The sequence below is a fragment of the Mesitornis unicolor genome, unplaced genomic scaffold (genome assembly GCF_000695765.1).
Source record: "Mesitornis unicolor isolate BGI_N332 unplaced genomic scaffold, ASM69576v1 scaffold48594, whole genome shotgun sequence".
In the NCBI taxonomy this organism is placed as follows: Eukaryota; Metazoa; Chordata; class Aves; order Mesitornithiformes; family Mesitornithidae; genus Mesitornis; species Mesitornis unicolor.
Window position 1 is genome coordinate 1 of NW_010180352.1, and position 17,262 is coordinate 17,262.

A 17,262-nucleotide genomic window follows, 5' to 3' on the forward strand; every position below is an offset into this window, starting at 1 on the left:
ACCTCTCCTGTTTCCCAAGACTTGGCAAAGAACTTGGCAAACTTTTATCCAGACCAGAGAGATTTTTGTTACTACAGTAGTGGCAGGTCAGTGAGAGCCACTTGTGAGTGTTCCAACTCTGCCCTTTTAGGCTTGAGGATACCTTTCAAAGGATATGCAGATCCTTTTTTTGTACAGCTTAAGTGTTTGCCCCCAGATCATGAGAAGGGCTTCAGGCCCACTGCAGTGGGTAATAATCCTGGAGGACAGAGCAAGAAATGTTTCTAAAATTCAGACATTGTCCCAGAAGTGCAAAAGCTGTGGAGTGGTAAATGAGTTATCTGAGCTGGAATCCTGTACTGTTAGGATGGCTTTACATTTGGATGAGTCGTGCTACATGTCTGCATTAAAAATAAAAAACAGTTTCCTGGGAGACAGAGAGGCAGTTAGCATTTTGGTCTTTGAGCAAAAATTTGTGAGACAAGCAAAGAGAAGTTTCTCCCAGTTTATAGTTAAATGTCTGCTGCAGTGGTGGGCTTGTCTCTTTCAGGGCAGGAGAGACCATCTGGCCTGAGTAAAGATTTCAACTTTTTTTAAATTTTCCTGCAAAAACAGACTTACTTTGGAGCTTGTACATGTCTCCATGTAGTGCATAGAGATAGCCAGATCTCTTGACTGAGCTGGCACAAATACCAGCAGCAGTTTACAGCTTGCAGTGGAACATATCAGTAGTTGCACATGCAGCGCAGACATACCTGCCTGCGTAATTTGTGCTGTGTAGATGAAGCAGAAGATTTAATGAGAGGAGAAAGAAATTAAGCAGTGGTGTGTGGTTATGTCCTGTTTGATGATTGTCAGGGTTTACCTGCTGTTAGTATGTTTGGTGACGTGGAGGCTGCTGGGGAGCAAGAAGAGCAGACCAGTCTCAGGGCAGGCAGAAGAATTGCAGCTGTTGGATGTGGCGTTTGAGAAAAGCCCTGATTTTTTGGGACTTGGTTTTGCTACCCAGGTGCTGTATGAATTGCCCATGAACACACAGTGGTGCTTTGACATCCAGTGGTGTCCCAGGAACCCCGCTGTCTTGTCTGCAGCTTCGTTTGATGGGCGGATCAGTGTTTACTCCATCATGGGAGGCAGCACGGATGGCTTGAGACAGAAGCAAGTTGACCAGGTATTGAGAAATGTTCAGCTAAGAATATTCACAGAAAGAGTGGGAGGGGAAAACATGGGCTTGTGGGAAGTCTTCAGTGGCTGTCTGCAGCCCTGCTGCAGGAGTACCAATCCAGTGCAAATAAATGATTATGTTAAGTGACATATCTCCAATAAACTAATGTTTTTCCCCCCTTTTTTTATGGAAGCTTTCATCCTCTTTTGGGAACCTTGATCCATTTGGAATGGGACAGCCTCTCCCACCTCTGCAGCTTCCCCAGCAGACTGCCCCACAGAGTGTTGTCTTGCCCCTAAAGAAACCACCCAAATGGATCCGGCGACCTGTGGGAGCATCGTTCTCAGTAAGCAGGAGACAAGGCTGGGCATGGTTGGTCAGGCAGGGAGGGAGATAGTGGTGGCACCTGCAGAACACTTAGGAAGAGAGGAGTTCAGCATTGTGTTCCACCCTGGGAGAACTTCCTCCATTTGTCATGGTGGTGGGAGCATGGCAGCTTCCAGGCTGGGCACCTGGGACAGAAAGCCAGCAGAATGTGACCAAAAAAAATGCTTGGGAAAAAGAAACAAGGGGGTACTGTGTCATCAGTAGTGCCCATTTGTTTTTTTCTGGTTTGGGATTAGGGCTTTGCTTTTATTTAAGTGCAGTGCTTACTTTGTAGTAAACAAATATACATTGGGAGGGGGAAACGGAACCAAACTGAGCAAGTATCTGAGACATGAGTGCAGCTTGAAGCTGTCACGTTGAGTCAGTGTGGTGGAGAACTAGGTGAGCTCTGATGGAGTTGCTGTAGGGCTAGGCTCCTCCATGGTTGATTGACTTGCAGAGGAGCTAAGTGAGAGGGTAGCAAGGCCCTACTTTTTGTAAGAGCAGAATTGCCTGCTCTTTGGCTTCACCTTCGGCTTATTTTCTAGACCCATAGACCATTTCTTAAGGCACTCCTGAACGTTTTAGCCTATCCACTTGAAAGGGATTTCTTTGCCAAAATACTGCTCAGTTTTCAGCATCATATGCCTGCTTATTCACTATCTCTTGCACAAATTAAATGCAATTTTCTCCCATCAAAGAAAGGTGAGGTTGCCTAGCCACTGACTGATGTGTCATTTTATAATGCTGTTTATTCCCTTACTTGTCCTGGTTTTCCAGGACACAGCTGCCATCATTTTTCATGGCTAGACTTTTTGCTTTTTGTAGTGCTGACTTTGTCATTTTTTAGACTGGCCTGTGTAAATTAACTTTGAGCTACAGAATGAAATAACATTATAAGCCCCCTCTTCATTTTTTTTCTTCTACTGATTTTCTTTCTCTCCAAATGATGATATAATTTACTGCCCATCTCTCAGTTGGCTTTTAACAGGTAAACAGCCTGCCAAGAGCAGGGCATGCATCATGTTTGAGCATTTATTTAACGATGCATACTATTCTTTGGTAATTACATTGCAATATCATTAAATACTCCATTGATGCTTGGCACTGTACAGACCCACAACCCTAGTTCTCATTTTCTGGTCAGAGTCTTTCACCTGAGAAGACATAGGCACAGGAGTAGCTGTGTTCATAAATCTTACTAAGTGTACACCCATTTATCCAGCAAGCTCCTTACATGCATAGAAACATGGAGTGGTGGGGGAAAAAAACCTGAGTTTATGTTGGGAATGTTTGTCCTTTGGTTGATAAACATATATACACCATATGAATTCATGTGCATATATATGTGTATGCGCTTACTTTTTCATATACACTCCAGTGTATACTTCATTCTTACATGCTGCATGTGTGTCTCAATTCCAGTTTGGAGGCAAGCTGGTTACGTTTGAGAATGCCAAGTCTCAACAGCAGCTAGGCATTGAGCAGCAGCAGCATCACCACGTCTATGTGAGCCAGGTTGTTACAGAGAAGGAATTCCTGGCCCGCTCGAACCAGCTGCAGGATGCTGTGCAGTCTGAAGGCTTTGTCAGCTACTGCCAGAAGAAAATCGACATGGCCCAAGCTGACTTTGAGAAAAGCGTGTGGGCCTTCTTAAAGGTAACAGGATGACAGCAGTTCAGGAGTTCCCCACTGAGCCAGAAAGCCAGTGCAGAAATGATTCCTTCTGCACATTATGGTGTTTTAGCAGAAGAGATGCTGGAAACCAGAAGGGTAGGCTGTGGGAATGGTGCCCATAAACCCTGTTGTTGGACGTGACCCACCAGATGAGAGAGGGTCCTCAGAGCAGCATTCATGTGAAATCATGGCAGAAGCCAAGGCCTGGGGGAAGGTATCCTGTGTCTTTGTCATCCCCCATCAGTACCTCTTTGTCCAGGGAGCTAATGGTAAGAAGGGATAAAGCTTTGGGGTAGTTTTAGAAGTGCTTTTCACTACTCACTATGAACACTTAGAGGTTTCGAAGTGAAGCAGATAAGCAAACTGTTGACCTGCAGTAACTGGATTGAAGTCTTGCCTACCTGCTCAGGTGCCCAGGTCACTGAAGACCTTTTCATTTCTCTTTTTATTACACTCAGTCTCCACGGTCACTAGCTCTCACTGGGTAATATGTGCCAGTCAAGTGAAAAGCCAGTGAGGGGGAAAATGAGAAATTGTGAATTGAAATATATTCTTTTTAACTTCTGTTTTTTAAAAGGTGAACTTTGAAGAAGATTCACGTGTTAAATACCTTGAGCTCTTGGGATACAAGAAAGATGATCTGAGGAAGAAGGTAAATGTGCCTTTAAGCTGCACTTGTGTTAAATGCTTTACTGATCAATATATGTGCAGAGTATAGCCTAAAATATTGACTGCGCCGTGTATGGTTGAAGTACTTATTTACCTGTGAGGCTTGAAGAACAATTGCCAGTATCCACAGGCTGTTCAATACAATAAACACTGTTATACAACATTACTTTCAGTGCGTTTCCCAGCAGATGGTATTTACTAGTGCTGCAGCTTTCCTAGTAGCCATGATACAGCTGCTACTCCTGGTGCCAGAGCCTCGTTTAAACATGGCTTACTTGAATATTTGTGTTAATTAAGGAATTCCGTTGTTCCAAAGGACACTAGAAATCTTCTGCTCTTTACATTTTGTCTAGATAAAAAACACTGAAGTAACTTCAGAATTCTTACAGCAAACAGTTGGTTTTGCTGGTCCTTTTTATTAGCTTTGTCATCTTGCAATATGGATGTTCAGTGAAAATTTAAAAGCAGGCAACAGACTTCAGAGGCATATCTACATCTGGCTGTCCAATGTTGACCTGCAATTCTTACCCATCAAGAAGCTTTCATATTTGTTGTTTCTACCTATTCATGTAACTTTGTTACATGACATCTTTCTACTGTAGTATCATGGAATCTGATCTGGTTTTAGGTTTTCTGTAAAGAAGAACATGGAAGTGGTCTTCAGGGTTTAACTAATTACCTTGAAAACAGAGAACAGTCTTTCTTTTGTGTGGGACACCATTCTTTAAAAAAAAACAACAAAACAAAACAAAAACAAAAAACCAACCAACCAAACAAAAAATGAAACTAAACACAAAGATTAAACCTGGTTACATTTGGAATGGCAAAATTTGGATTACCAGAAAGCCACTTAAGTATAGAATTTCCTTCCAAGTTGGAAGAAGATTCTTATCTTGGTGTTACAGGAGTATACCTACTGTGCATTTTGGCCCTTTGTTGCTTTTAATGTTGTACCCAATAGCTGTCTAGTATTTTTTCCGTTCCAATTCAGTGGATTTGAATGTTTGACTAATTTTCATTGTATCAAACTAATGCTTTATTTTCAAAGAGTTGTTCCAAAAAATATCATTATGGTTATGAATTAAATGGCCTCCTAGGGAAACTTAATATGATTACAGACAAAATCATGGTTTTGCTAATAGTCTGTCCTCAGCTTCTAAATTTTTGTCGCATGAGTCAAAGGCAAGCACTACAAGGGAAATGCTGTTTTTGAAAAGCAGATCACAGAAAATCCAGATGAGACTTAGTGGTGGTCTTGCAGAGTGGCCTCTTGCAGGCTAGAGCCCACTGGTGCTGTTGCTCTGGGGTTGATCTGCTCTGTGCATGGGGAGAAGTTGGTAAAAGAGGTGTAGCTGAACTGAGTTGCCTAAAATGCTGGGCCAAACCCATTATTTCAATATTTGAAGAACAATATTAATATTTCAATATTTGAGAGGAGCTTTGAGGCCGTGTTTTCACGTAGCTGTTTCTCAGCAAAGCATTCCATGCTGAAGTTGAATCCATGGTTTTTTAGTGTCAAGAAACAATACAGAATGGCTCATCTGAAAATTTGTGATACCCAGATGATATGCTTATGGTAGGATGAGAATTCAGCTTCTTGGAATAAGCTTTTAAGAATGTGGTGTTTTGTTTTTGTCTTCTTAAAACCTGTGATTCTCATATGCGAGACAAGTCCTGGATTTCTCCTTTCTATTGTAAACTAATGATTAAAAAAGGAAGAACAATCTCCAGCAATTTGAGCTGAGTTTAAGAAAACCGGCCTGCAAGGGTAAAATAAAATCTTCAAGACTAAAACCAGATGTTATTAGCAGCATTAGGAAATCCGGGCACCCAGATGCCAAAGTAGTATTTTCCCTATATATTCTGAACTCTCTATATTAAATTGTCGTTTTTGAGAGCCCTAATTCATTCTGAAGTCATGATTTGCTTTACAAAGCAGTAAAAGCTGGGCACTTCAACTCTTCCATAACTTGGAAAATCCTAGACCACAGCCCTATGCCTGCTGTGCTTGAAACCACAGCTTCCTGTCAGGTTCCCTGCTCCACCAGGATTGTCACCACTTCATTTTCCCTAATCAGAGCAGACAGAGCATTTTGTCCTGCATACTCTGATATTACTTTTATTACTGTGATTTTCAGCAGCTCTAGTGAGGTTTGAGACTCTTGATTTACCAATTAAAGATTTAAAGGCATAGAGCAGCTGTTGTTTCCATCAGAGCTTGGGGTACAGAGGGCTTAGCAGTAAAACCATCACCAAGCTGGGAAAGGAAATGGCTTTAGTTTCATGTTAACTGATCTGCAAACAACATATAAGCTACATTTGCCGACTTTGCAGTCTGAGAAATCAGTGAGAGGTCTGTCTCTAAAACAAAAGGGCACTTAACCAGTCTTGGTTGTTTTCTAGATTACATCCGCTCTAAATAAAGAGAGTCTTGCCGATGGCGACTTGGGAGAGGTAAGTAAACACACGTGTACAACTCTGCATTTAGTTTTGTAATGCTGTGGTAATGTGCAAAGTAAGAATAATTTTTCTTTCACTTGGTAGCTGTCTGAAAATAAGTCACAAATAACCCAGCATGTGACAAATGCCCACCTGCAGTAGGATGAAGGTACTAAAGATACTGAAGGTGCTAAAAAGCCTGTCCCTATCTTTCGTATAAGCCCCCTTTAAGTACTGAAAGGCTGCAAATAAGGTCTCCCCAGAGCCTTCTCTTTGGGCTAAACTACCCCAACTCTCTCAACCTTTCCTCATAAGAAGGGTGTCCTAGCCCTCAGATTATTGTTGTGGCCCTCCTCTGGACCCATTTCACAAAAGGTCAGTGTCTTTCCTGTACTGAGGACTTCAGAGCTGGATGCAAGAGCAGCACCTTTCCCAGGCTTTAAAAAAAGCAGGACTGAGAGTATGGTCCCATAACACTTCCCTGCAAGAGTGATAAATACAGTTCATGCACAGCCCATTAATTGCAGCGACCTAAGTCCACAACAAGGACTGCATTGTTCTTGTTCCTTACACATTTCACATACCATCTGTAGTTGCCTTGTGGGAAAGAAAAGTTTTGCTGCACATTTTGAGGCATGTAAGATGAAAACAGCAATAGGTACTGTGTAATGATGGAGAGAACGGAAATGGAGGGCCTCTGCCATATTTGTCATACTCCTATATTGCCAATGCACTTCTGTGCTTTGCAGTCTGGTTCTGGCTGTTGTTGGTGGGAAGGTGACTGTACCCTGCAGTGCAAAGTATTTCTTTTGTTGCTGTCTCTTCTTTTTTTTATTGCATTTTCTCTATGCTTAAGGCTCCTGCAGAATCTGATGAATCTGTGCCAAATGATGGGGATGAAGGCCAGGCTACAGAGGAGCGGTTCTTGGGAGAGGTATCTCTTGCCCTTTTAACGAACCCTGTTGATCTCCTGTGTATTTACTTTGTTGCTATTAACAGCGTTCCATTTTGTTGACTTTTCCTCACGCTGAGAACGTAAGGAAATAATGTGGGCTCTTGTTAAGTTGCTTGACTGTTTTTTTTCCTCATCAGCCTCAGTTGTCACATGAATCTTGTGGCAATGAGGAACAAGCTCCTTTTGTATCACTCCACTTGGCAGCAGACCCAAGGACTTTTCTTCTGCCACAGTATGCCACGCATACTAAATGATCTACTGCCACAACTAAAGCTTTCCACATATTTTTTCCCTCCCCTTCCTCATTCCTTTCTTCCTTCCTTCGGGTTGATTATCAAGCTGTCAGCTTATTACTACCCTGTTTCTACATATAACCCTTTGCAGAGATGCAGCTGTGATACTGGAGGCAAGGGGAAACATTCATTCCCTGCATCGCTCAAACTGGCATCACAATGACATCCATCACCCTTTGCACCTGAACAGTGAGCATCAGGGCTTTGGTATCTAGCTGCCGTAGGAAAATCTGTTGCAACAGTTCAGTCAGGTTTATCACAGGCAGTTTGTGCTCCACATCTGCCTTTGGGATCCTGCAGCTTTTGTTCATACCTGTCCATTTGAGCAGCGTTATTTTCAGCCTGTGTTTCAAATATGGAGACAGGTCTATAATTTGAATGAAGCCCAGCCTCTGCTATGTGAAGTTATTAGCACTGAAAATACAAGTATTGCTGTGTAAACAAGCCAGCTTCATTCTTCTCCATTCCTTAGTCTCCTTTTTTGGTTAAAATTTGAGCTGTAAGTCCAAAACTGCTTATGTTCCCTGTGCTAAAACCTGTGCTTGGTGCTTGTCTGCTGTTGTCTGTGAAGATGAGGATGGTGCTTTATGCATGTTGGAGTGGTGCACTTGTTGACTTCATATAGCAGCCTGTGTGCTGTCCTTAGGTTAGGTGCTTGATTGTTATTTCATTAGTTACTATAATGGCAGACACGTGTATCTGACTGCATAAGGATTTTGCTGTATGCAATTATGAAGATACTAGATGTCTCATAACAAGCGTGACTTCTAGGAGAGACTTCATAGCCAAACATGACCTTAGCCTCGCAGTAAATATTGGTGGTAAATACTTGTGAGATTGGTCTGAAGCCACCAATGATGAATCGGGGAGTGCTGTCACATATGTACGGTAACTGGATGGGCGCATCATTCTTGTGACAAGTTACAGTTCTCAGCTGATACAAAGCACACATCATGCATCATCTGACAGCAGAATAACTTTCCAGACACTGCCTCCTTTCATGAGGCTTGTTTCAACAAAGCTTGTTTTAGACTTATCTCCCTGTCCCAAATGCCTGTTCTTGGTTGAATGTGTACCTGTCCTTCATCCTCTGAAGAACAGTTTCACTGATCAATACATAAGCAGGGTGTTCTCAGCAGACTCTAGAGCTCTGACTGCATGTACTAATACACTGGCTTATGACGGAGGAGGCAGTTTGTGAGACAGTTTCTGCATTCTTCTTAGGCTGTGCTGTGAAAATGGATAGTGGAGAGAGATTTCCCTCGTGGTGGTGGTGGTATTATTATTACTGAAAAGTTTCATTTGAAATCCCAAAATCCAAGTGCTTGCAGGAAATGCTCTCTATCTTAGTTCCTGACAGAGTTTTATGAAAAAGCAGCTTCTGTCTGCTGAGCACGCATGTACTGAATGCAAAGTGCATAAGCCTATGTCCACATTCTGGACTTCTGTGTTGAAAATTAAGGACGTGTTCATGTGTTTTGTTTAATCAGACTAAAGTATATGCCTAGTGCTGAGTGTTTTGAGGATGAGCTGAAACCCTATGTGGATCAAAGTGAAACCTAGGTAGCATTATGGTGGATTGTTCTTGGTGGTAGTTGGAGGTAAAAGAGGAAGGAAGGGAAAAAGGTTTCTGATTTTTGGTTGCGGCTGTTGTTTTGCTTTGAGGGGGTTGTGGGTGCACCCTTTTGAGGGTGGTTGTGCATGGATGCACCTACGCAAGTCAGTATGCAGGATCCAGGTATCTAGTTGCTGGTATTTGTGATCTCTAGGTATGTGCACTTGTGCTTGCAATAAGCCTTCCCTGGTGGTTAGAAATCTGGAACTTCCAGAGCATTTTTCCCCTTGGTATCTATTTTAAAATTAGTTCACGCTGGTCTGTGAGAACAAGGATTTTATAATAGGGTGTTTACATGCACTGGAGGTTCTTTGTTAACCCCAGACTTTTCTCAGTGTGTTTAGGGGTTGGCTTTGTGCAGGCACCAGGGAAAGCTGATTATCCTGTGCTGAAGCAGTGTTCTAACAAATGACAGGGATGCTCTTCTGAGTTAATGATCTCTTAGGGGACTGTTAGTCTGAAGGTCTATCTTTAACTTCCAATGCAAGAACCGTGGTTTTTTTTTTTTATATGTGTGTGTATATTCCAACTGCTTACATAATCTCAAAAATTGTGCTTTTCCTTACTCTTAGAGGGTGAAGGACCATAAACAAGAAACTGAAGATTTGGGATCTGCAAAGAAGATGTTTAACATCTCTGTTACTGGAGGTAAAAAAAAAAAAAGCTTGCTATTCATTTCATTGTATGTGCTGATATTTATAAATACTGATGTTGATACTCATGGTCCGGTGATTTCTGCACAGATCATGGAGGATTATCATGACTTGCCTTTGTAACTCCCATCCATTGCACACCAGTCTTAAGGCCCTTGAAAATACACCTTCTGTAGGAAAGAAAGGGAAGTATACAGCACTTTTATACCCAAACGCTGAAATGCAGCTACTCTGAGTGATTTTTGATATAAAAGAATACACACCTGATCTGTCATGAAATGCCAACCTCGCAGTTTGTACAGAATCTTCCATGGGATCTTGAGCACCACAGAAGCTGTTGACCCCTGTCTAGGTTTTACTTTTTCTGGCACTGTGTACAGGATAGTTGTTTCAGAGCTCATTTAGAAAGATGCTGCCTATGATATATATACCAGCATCTTGCTCTGCAGCAAGGTAAGTGATGCTTGACAGTGCCCCCACCTGATCTGTCTGTGACCATAGTGTATTTTGAAACTGGAGATGAACTTGAGCATCCGTGTACCTGCCTGGAGCAGGCTGGTTTGCAGAGAAGTTTGTGCAGTGTTGGACAGAATCACCTGCTGTTGCATATTTAAATAATTCTTGTGACATCACTTGAAAATGCACTCCTCTCTCATTGCAGATGTGGACGGTTTGATTACCCAGGCTTTGCTGACTGGTAACTTTGAGAGTGCAGTAGATCTCTGCTTGCACGATAACCGCATGGCTGATGCCATTATCTTGGCCATCGCAGGTGGACAAGAGCTGCTTTCTAGGACACAGGAAAAGTATTTTGCGAAGATGCAGAGCAAAATTACTAGGGTATGTTTTCTCAGTTAAGAAACAACCTGCATGAACACCTTTGAGAACTCGGTTTTTTACCTTATACGTTTTCTTGCCATTTTTTATGTTTATTTCTGTGAGAAGCTAATAGGTATTAAAGTCATCCACAAGATCTCAGAGCAGAAGGATTTCTATTATTCCTTTTTAATGCATTGGTAAGGAGAGAAGAGGCACACTACCTGGATATTAATACAGAAGAAGAGTAGTCTTTACATTGTTTCCAATGTGTCTGAGTTGCATGTATACTGGTTGATTCTCACTGATAGATAAATATCTTAAGCAGTCCGCATTTCAGTCTCTTGTCCCATTTTTCAAGAATCACACAGGACCCATGCTTAGTGCCAGTAGTGTTATGTTAATTTCTGCCTGTTAATCAGTCTTAACAGATTTTGCTGATGCTTTGTTTCACTGCATGCATGGAAGAGAGCTAAGTATGCCCAGGGTAAATCAATCACTCTTTGTCTAGGAGACAGCATCTTATGGCCAGCTGGTTATTACTCTTTTCAACTTAAGTGCTTTCCTGAAGTGAGGCTGAAGGCTGCAAAGCACAAGTCACTTGGAGAGTTAGGCCGTACAGCTCCACAGGCTAGAGTCTGTAAGCAGAATTCTTCTTGTCATCGCCTGCAGTCCAGTTTGAGATAGTAACAACCTGCGTCTGTAGTAGTAGACAAGTGAAAAGAGGAAAATCTTAAGTATTAAGACTGCAGGATTTCTTTCCCTGCCCCCAGCTCCTTTCCTGCCTCTGGCCTAATCATAGGAAAGAAAATTTTATAGTGCTTGGGAAATACCTTCTTCAGTGCAGTTCGTACTTTGGGAAAAGGTATTTTTGTGGAGAGCTGACCAGCTATCTGTGCCTGTGCTAAAGAGAGAGTGGTGGCCTTGTAGTTGGGACCTTGCATTTGTTGTTCAAGTATATTGGGTTTGGTTTTTTTCACTTCTGGTTCCAAGCTGCCCGCTTAATGCTTGTTCAGCTGCTTCTGAGCTTGAAGTCTTGGCATGACAAGGGCTTTGTTCACTCAGTAGCAGCACAGCTGCCAAGTCTCTTTGTTCTGAAGCAGAATAACCAGAGGCAGAGTTTGAGATGGAAGAAACTGAATTTTGTTTTGAGGGCTTATGGACAGGCAGCCTCTGTGTGTGGGTACAGAGTAGGGATGCAGCAACCATCTCAGGTTGATGTAGCTGCCGGCTTGCTTCTTTGAGCAGCCTTTTCAACTGCCCCTCACTGGTCTGTCTCTGAGGCCAGGAGCTTAAAGCCAAGTGAAACAGTTTGCCAAACAAAATTCATACCCCTTGCTAGGCATTGTGTAGAAGATGTAAGTATTTGGTATGTTAACTTTACCTGCAAAAACAGAGCTGAAAACCATCTGCAGTAATCCCAGTTTGCAGAGATTTGTGCATTCTTTTCTTGCACATCTTATAGCAAGAATTATTGGCCTGTCTGTGCTATCTGAGCTTGTTTTGTGATTTTTCACTGAACTCCTTTGAAGTAAAATGTACTCTTGTGCAGCTTATGAATTGCAGTGCAGTATCTGCTGTGACCCTGGATATACTGGGAATGAGTACTCTTGAACAGATGCAAATTATACTGTGTCCTAAAAAAGAAAGGAAATTTTACCAGGATCTTAACTGTGGCCTTGTTCCTTCTGGTCTAGCTCATCACTGCGGTGGTAATGAAGAACTGGAAGGAGATTGTGCAATCTTGTGATCTGCAGAATTGGAGAGAGGCTTTGGCTTCTGTGCTCACTTACGCCAGGCCAGATGAGTTTGCAGCCCTTTGCGGTAAGGACACTTTACAGATTGTAATTTATTCCACTTACAGCAAAACTACACTTTGCCATGGCTATCTTCCTTCCAGTAAATTACTGTAATGCCTCTTTGGTGGATAGTTTAGTTCTTCCATCTTGTTACAGAGGAGGAGAGGAACCTCTGGGGTGCTGTGTTCCCAGTATGTTCCCTGATTTTCTGGGCACAGGGGGACCTTTGTGAGCAGCTGTGTCCTGGCATCACCTGTGTTGTGCACAGCTGCTGATCTCTTATGGTTTCCAGATGGGTAACAGTGATATTGGCGTGACAGGGACCAGTCTCTTGGGGTATTTGTGCATGGGATGCAAGTGGAAATGTTTCAGGGAAGCACTTCGTTCTGCTTTCCCAAGAGCAATTTTGGCTTCTTGGAAGAAGTCCCCTTTCGAGGGCAGTGAACATGCCTGCCCTCAAGTGCTGCATAGGGAAGTTTTACTGCCAGTAGCTGTGTGTCTGACCACCCCTGTGCCCCTCAAACACCATCCACTCTGTCTACGGAGCTATACAGGCTCATTTTGACACGCATCTGCCCAGAGCAGTATCATAGCTTTGTTGCTTGTGGTTCCTTGGCTGATTGCACACTCAGGTTGTGCTCCTGAAATGAGGGACTGCAAAAAGTGCATGGCAGAGAGGAGAATAGAGCCCTGGCCTCTTGTTCTTTATCATGCCAGCAGACGGACAGACCCCCTCTGACACGTCTCAGGTTTGCAGACATTTGACAAGTCCCTGCTGCCATAGCATTAGCTGGCTCTGAAGTGCCCTGGGCTCCCATGAGAGAATCTGTGATTGACACCGCAGTATGTCACCAATGGAGCCCAGAGGCAATATTTCTTACTGTGCTGAGCAGAGACACAACAGGCGTTGCTGGCTTCCCTGGCCTTGGCAGTGATGGAGGAATCTCTGAAGTGATTCAGCAGCAGCATCTTTGTTTGTATTTTTCCCAGATCTCCTGGGTAACAGACTGGAGACTGAAGGGGACAGTCTTCTGCAGACGCAGGCTTGTCTCTGTTACATTTGTGCTGGCAACGTGGAAAAACTTGTTGCTTGTTGGACCAAAGCTCAGAATGGAAACAGCCCCTTGTACCTTCAGGTTGGTAATTCTATTAAGAAATATGTTAGAAGTAACACACTGCAGTAATTTGGCTCTTTAATCGAATGATCTAATGTAGAGCTTTGATGCTGTCTGATAGCTACATGTATCTCAGGATACAAGACTTTTCCTTCTGGAATGGGTGGCTTTCATAGAAATAACACATAAATATGATATTGGAAAATGTGTTGTGAAGCATGATGGCCCTAGTGTCTGCTCTGTTCTTTAGGTAGTTCTGCTAGTATGCTTCCAGTTGAAACAGTAGTTGTGGGGGCTTAGTGTGTTTTGGTAAAGAAGGGGCTTCAAATTCTTGTATCTTTTGCAATAGGGGAATGCTTAGACATTTTTGCTTTTAGAAGAGATGTCTTGGATGTTCAGGGGAAGAAATTTAATAAATTAGAGTTACATCTGGAGAGAAAACTGTAAGAAGAGTTTTCTCTAGGGGTTTGCACGTACAGGGTTTGATTTCCAGCAGTGAAATACATTGTATCTTGGAGGAATAGGAGGATTGATGGCAGTGAGATGAAGCAATAGTTGAATAATTTATTTTATAGTATAATTTTAGTTTCTTCCATCTGTTCAGTGTCTTTGAAGAACCAGGTTTAGAAAGTACTTAAAGTAATGTTACCTGATGGTTCTGTGAGTCTCTGTTTAGTTAATTGAAGGAACTGGAGTATATGTGAGTTTTACATCACAATATTATCTCTCTCCAGGTTTGAATTATCAAAATTACTTTTCAGTCTCTTGATTACAGTGACTTTGTTATGGATTTACCTTCATTTTGATTGCATTGCTTTGCTCTCTCTGACATCAAAATTGAAAAATACTGTCAGTGTCATAATTAGGCTGCTTGTTTAATATCATGTGGAGTTGCTGAAACTTGTAGAAGCTGTTGGTTATTGTGATTTCTTTTCTTTGTTTTTTGTTGTTTTTTTAACTTGCCTTTTGTGAAGTACTGATTTGTTGGGAAAAACACAAATGTATTATTGAACAGACAGTGAACAGTCCTTATTAGTGATGTATGGTTGAAATCCTGTGTGTGGTACTCTCTCATTAAATCTGTTATGAGGCTTAAAGAGGGATTACGTGTTAATATTGGCAAGTTGATATCTGCAGTAGCTTCCAATATAATAGCATGAGAATAAGAAAAACATGAGAAAGCTGACCAGAAAATGTTCCCATAACTTAGCCACAGAAGGAAACCCAGTCAAGACCAGCTCTGGTATTTGGGAGCAGCCCTTCAGAACAGTTGTTAGCCAGGGCCTACTCCACCCCCTTGTTCTCACTTGTAGTTATTTTTTTCCTGATCTTCCAGGATTTGATAGAGAAGGTTGTGATCCTGCGCAAAGCCGTGCAGCTCACCCAGGCTGTGGACCCTAATGCTGTTGGGGCGCTTTTGGCTGAGAAGATGAGCCAGTACGCGAACCTCCTGGCTGCCCAGGGCAGCATTTCTGCGGCTTTGACCTTCCTCCCTGTGAACACCAACCAGGTATGGGACCTTCAGGTTTTTTTACTTCCTCTCTCTGTGTGAGCAGGTACACTTTGAGCAAAGATCTCTGCATGGTGCAGTTAGCCAGCAGGACTACCATTTGAATTGTACCTTGAGATGCGATGGTCAGACTGTTTCTCCTCTTCCTGCATTGGCCTCACTGAGCTGACAGAAGTACATGTCCTTGTTCTTCCTCTTTGTTTCACAGCCTTGTCCTTGCATCTAGTGGCCACCAAAAGAGCAGCTGTCCCTGCTGCAAGCCAGACAGTGAAACATGTACCTTGGCACTTGGTTGGTGGTTTTCTTTTGATTTTTTTTTTTTATCTTCCATCAGCTGTCACTCATAGGCAGGCTGGCTTGGGAATGATGCAGGTACACATAAGGCAGTCCCAGTGGCCTCATGTCTTGTGCATAAAAGTCTTATTCCGATCAAACATAGCAGAGCAGGCTTCCAAGAGATAACTCATCAGTGTGTGACCAGTCCGCCTCTTGGCAGGCAGTGCAGTTAACATTTCTTTGCTGTTCTTTTGTGCTTGCAGCCAAACATCATGATGTTACGGGACAGGCTTTCCAGAGCCCAAGGGGAGCTCCCAGGGGGGCAGGAGTCCCTCAAGGCACCATATGAGAGACAGCCCATGCCCAAAGGACAAGCTGGCCCTGTGGCTGGACAGATGCAAGGCCCCCAGGCTCCAGGCCAGCAGTTTTACCAACAGGTAAATGGTTTTTAGCAGTGAGAGAGGAACATGTTTGCGTTCTGGAGAGCAATGGATAGAGGATTTTTTTTTCTTTCTCGTGATCTGAGCTGAGGCTATGACACCTCCACAGAGAGCCCTGTGATGAAAATCACTGGTGCTGCTTTTCAGTAAGTACAGATGCCTTCTTTATTCCTCATCTGGAAACATCCCTTAAACACCTTGTCAGATAGCTTGTTTCTGAAAGTTAGGTGTTTTCCCCTTTTGACTGAAAATGCCAGTCCTTCAGAGCCAAGAAGGACTGTGAGAGCATGCTGCAGGATTTTTCTGTGCTTGCTCTCATAGTCCCAAATGTCTTCCCATCTCTGCAAGCCTTGGGGTTTGCTCATGCTGCTTACCAGCCTTTTCTGGGGCTGATTATTTTCCCCCACAGCTCTCATGTTGGTTGCAGAAGTTGCTGAGCAGCAGCAATAGCAAACTGCGGGCATGTTTTGGCAGTTGAGAAGACAGCCTGCTGTGAACCACCTCCCAGCCACTGAGGGGGCTTAGGCAGCATGGGCAGGGGATGGGACAGGAGCAGGGAGGCAGGCATAGGCTGGGAGTGAGCTGTGCCAGGAGAAAGACTGGGTGGAGTACAGGACTAATAAGAGAGATGAGGGCTGTGCAGAGAGGGAGAGGAGAAATGGGAGAGGCAAATGCCCTGCTATTATCTCCAGATTAAAAGCAACACTCTGTCAGAATGATGGCCATCACCAGAGTGTGGTGTGCTTGGCAGCCTTGGCTGTGTGCTTACTTAAAGAGCATCACCAAGTCCCTGATCCCTCTGCACAGTGCTGGAGCTCAGCTGGACTCACTGTACGCAGGGACTCTGGGCTAGGCTTTTCTGAGAGCGGAGCTGTGTTAGTGCTGCTGATGTTCTCCTTACACAGAGGAGATGGGCACAGGCAGAGGCATGCCTCTGTCAGTGCTGCCCTTCAGGCACTGCCTGCCAGAAAAATGGGGGCAGGAAGCAAAAAGAGCTGAGAAGAGGGGGGAAGTCGGGCTTTATTCTCACCCTCTTGATATCAGTGTCTCTGCATGCCTTCACCTTCTCTCCAGGGTGTTAACAAGGCAGATTTTAGAAGGGGCAAGGCCTTCATCCCATTGTGTATGACTTTAAATGCATCGTTGCCAATAATTAACACTGCTATTCTTTCCTGTGTCTTTTACCTTCCTCCTTCTAACCAATGAATTGCCTTGAGAAGCAATGCTGCTGTTTCCCTTTGGCTGTGGAAAATAGCAGCTGTCCTCTAGATGGCGACATCTTAGCAATGCCTTTTAAGCCACAGTTCCCTCTTTGTCCTACTGTTTCAGGAATACTTAAAGCAATTATTTGAGCAAGCCCTGTACATGATTAAAAGGCCCCACAACCCCATGAGCACACTGTGATTGAGTTATCCCTGTGCTCTTGGATCTCCAGGGAGCTAATGCTCAGCAAAAAGGGCTTGAAGCAGACAAGTGCCATGTCAGAAAGGTGCCC

General features: G+C 43.3%; 1 protein-coding gene across 1 annotated transcript in view; it reads left to right on the forward strand.

Moving 5' to 3' along the window:
- Positions 1–814: 814 nt before the first annotated feature.
- SEC31A (SEC31 homolog A (S. cerevisiae)) overlaps positions 815–17,262 on the forward strand; it is a 32,462-nt gene continuing 16,014 nt past the window's right edge. The window contains exons 1-12 of the mRNA XM_010183067.1: positions 815–1,150; positions 1,338–1,490; positions 2,936–3,169; positions 3,765–3,839; positions 6,260–6,310; positions 7,152–7,229; positions 9,731–9,806; positions 10,473–10,651; positions 12,325–12,451; positions 13,417–13,562; positions 14,878–15,051; positions 15,591–15,764. Of these exons, the coding sequence (XP_010181369.1) occupies positions 815–1,150; positions 1,338–1,490; positions 2,936–3,169; positions 3,765–3,839; positions 6,260–6,310; positions 7,152–7,229; positions 9,731–9,806; positions 10,473–10,651; positions 12,325–12,451; positions 13,417–13,562; positions 14,878–15,051; positions 15,591–15,764 (1,803 nt within the window). The remainder of the gene's footprint in view (positions 1,151–1,337; positions 1,491–2,935; positions 3,170–3,764; positions 3,840–6,259; positions 6,311–7,151; positions 7,230–9,730; positions 9,807–10,472; positions 10,652–12,324; positions 12,452–13,416; positions 13,563–14,877; positions 15,052–15,590; positions 15,765–17,262) is intronic.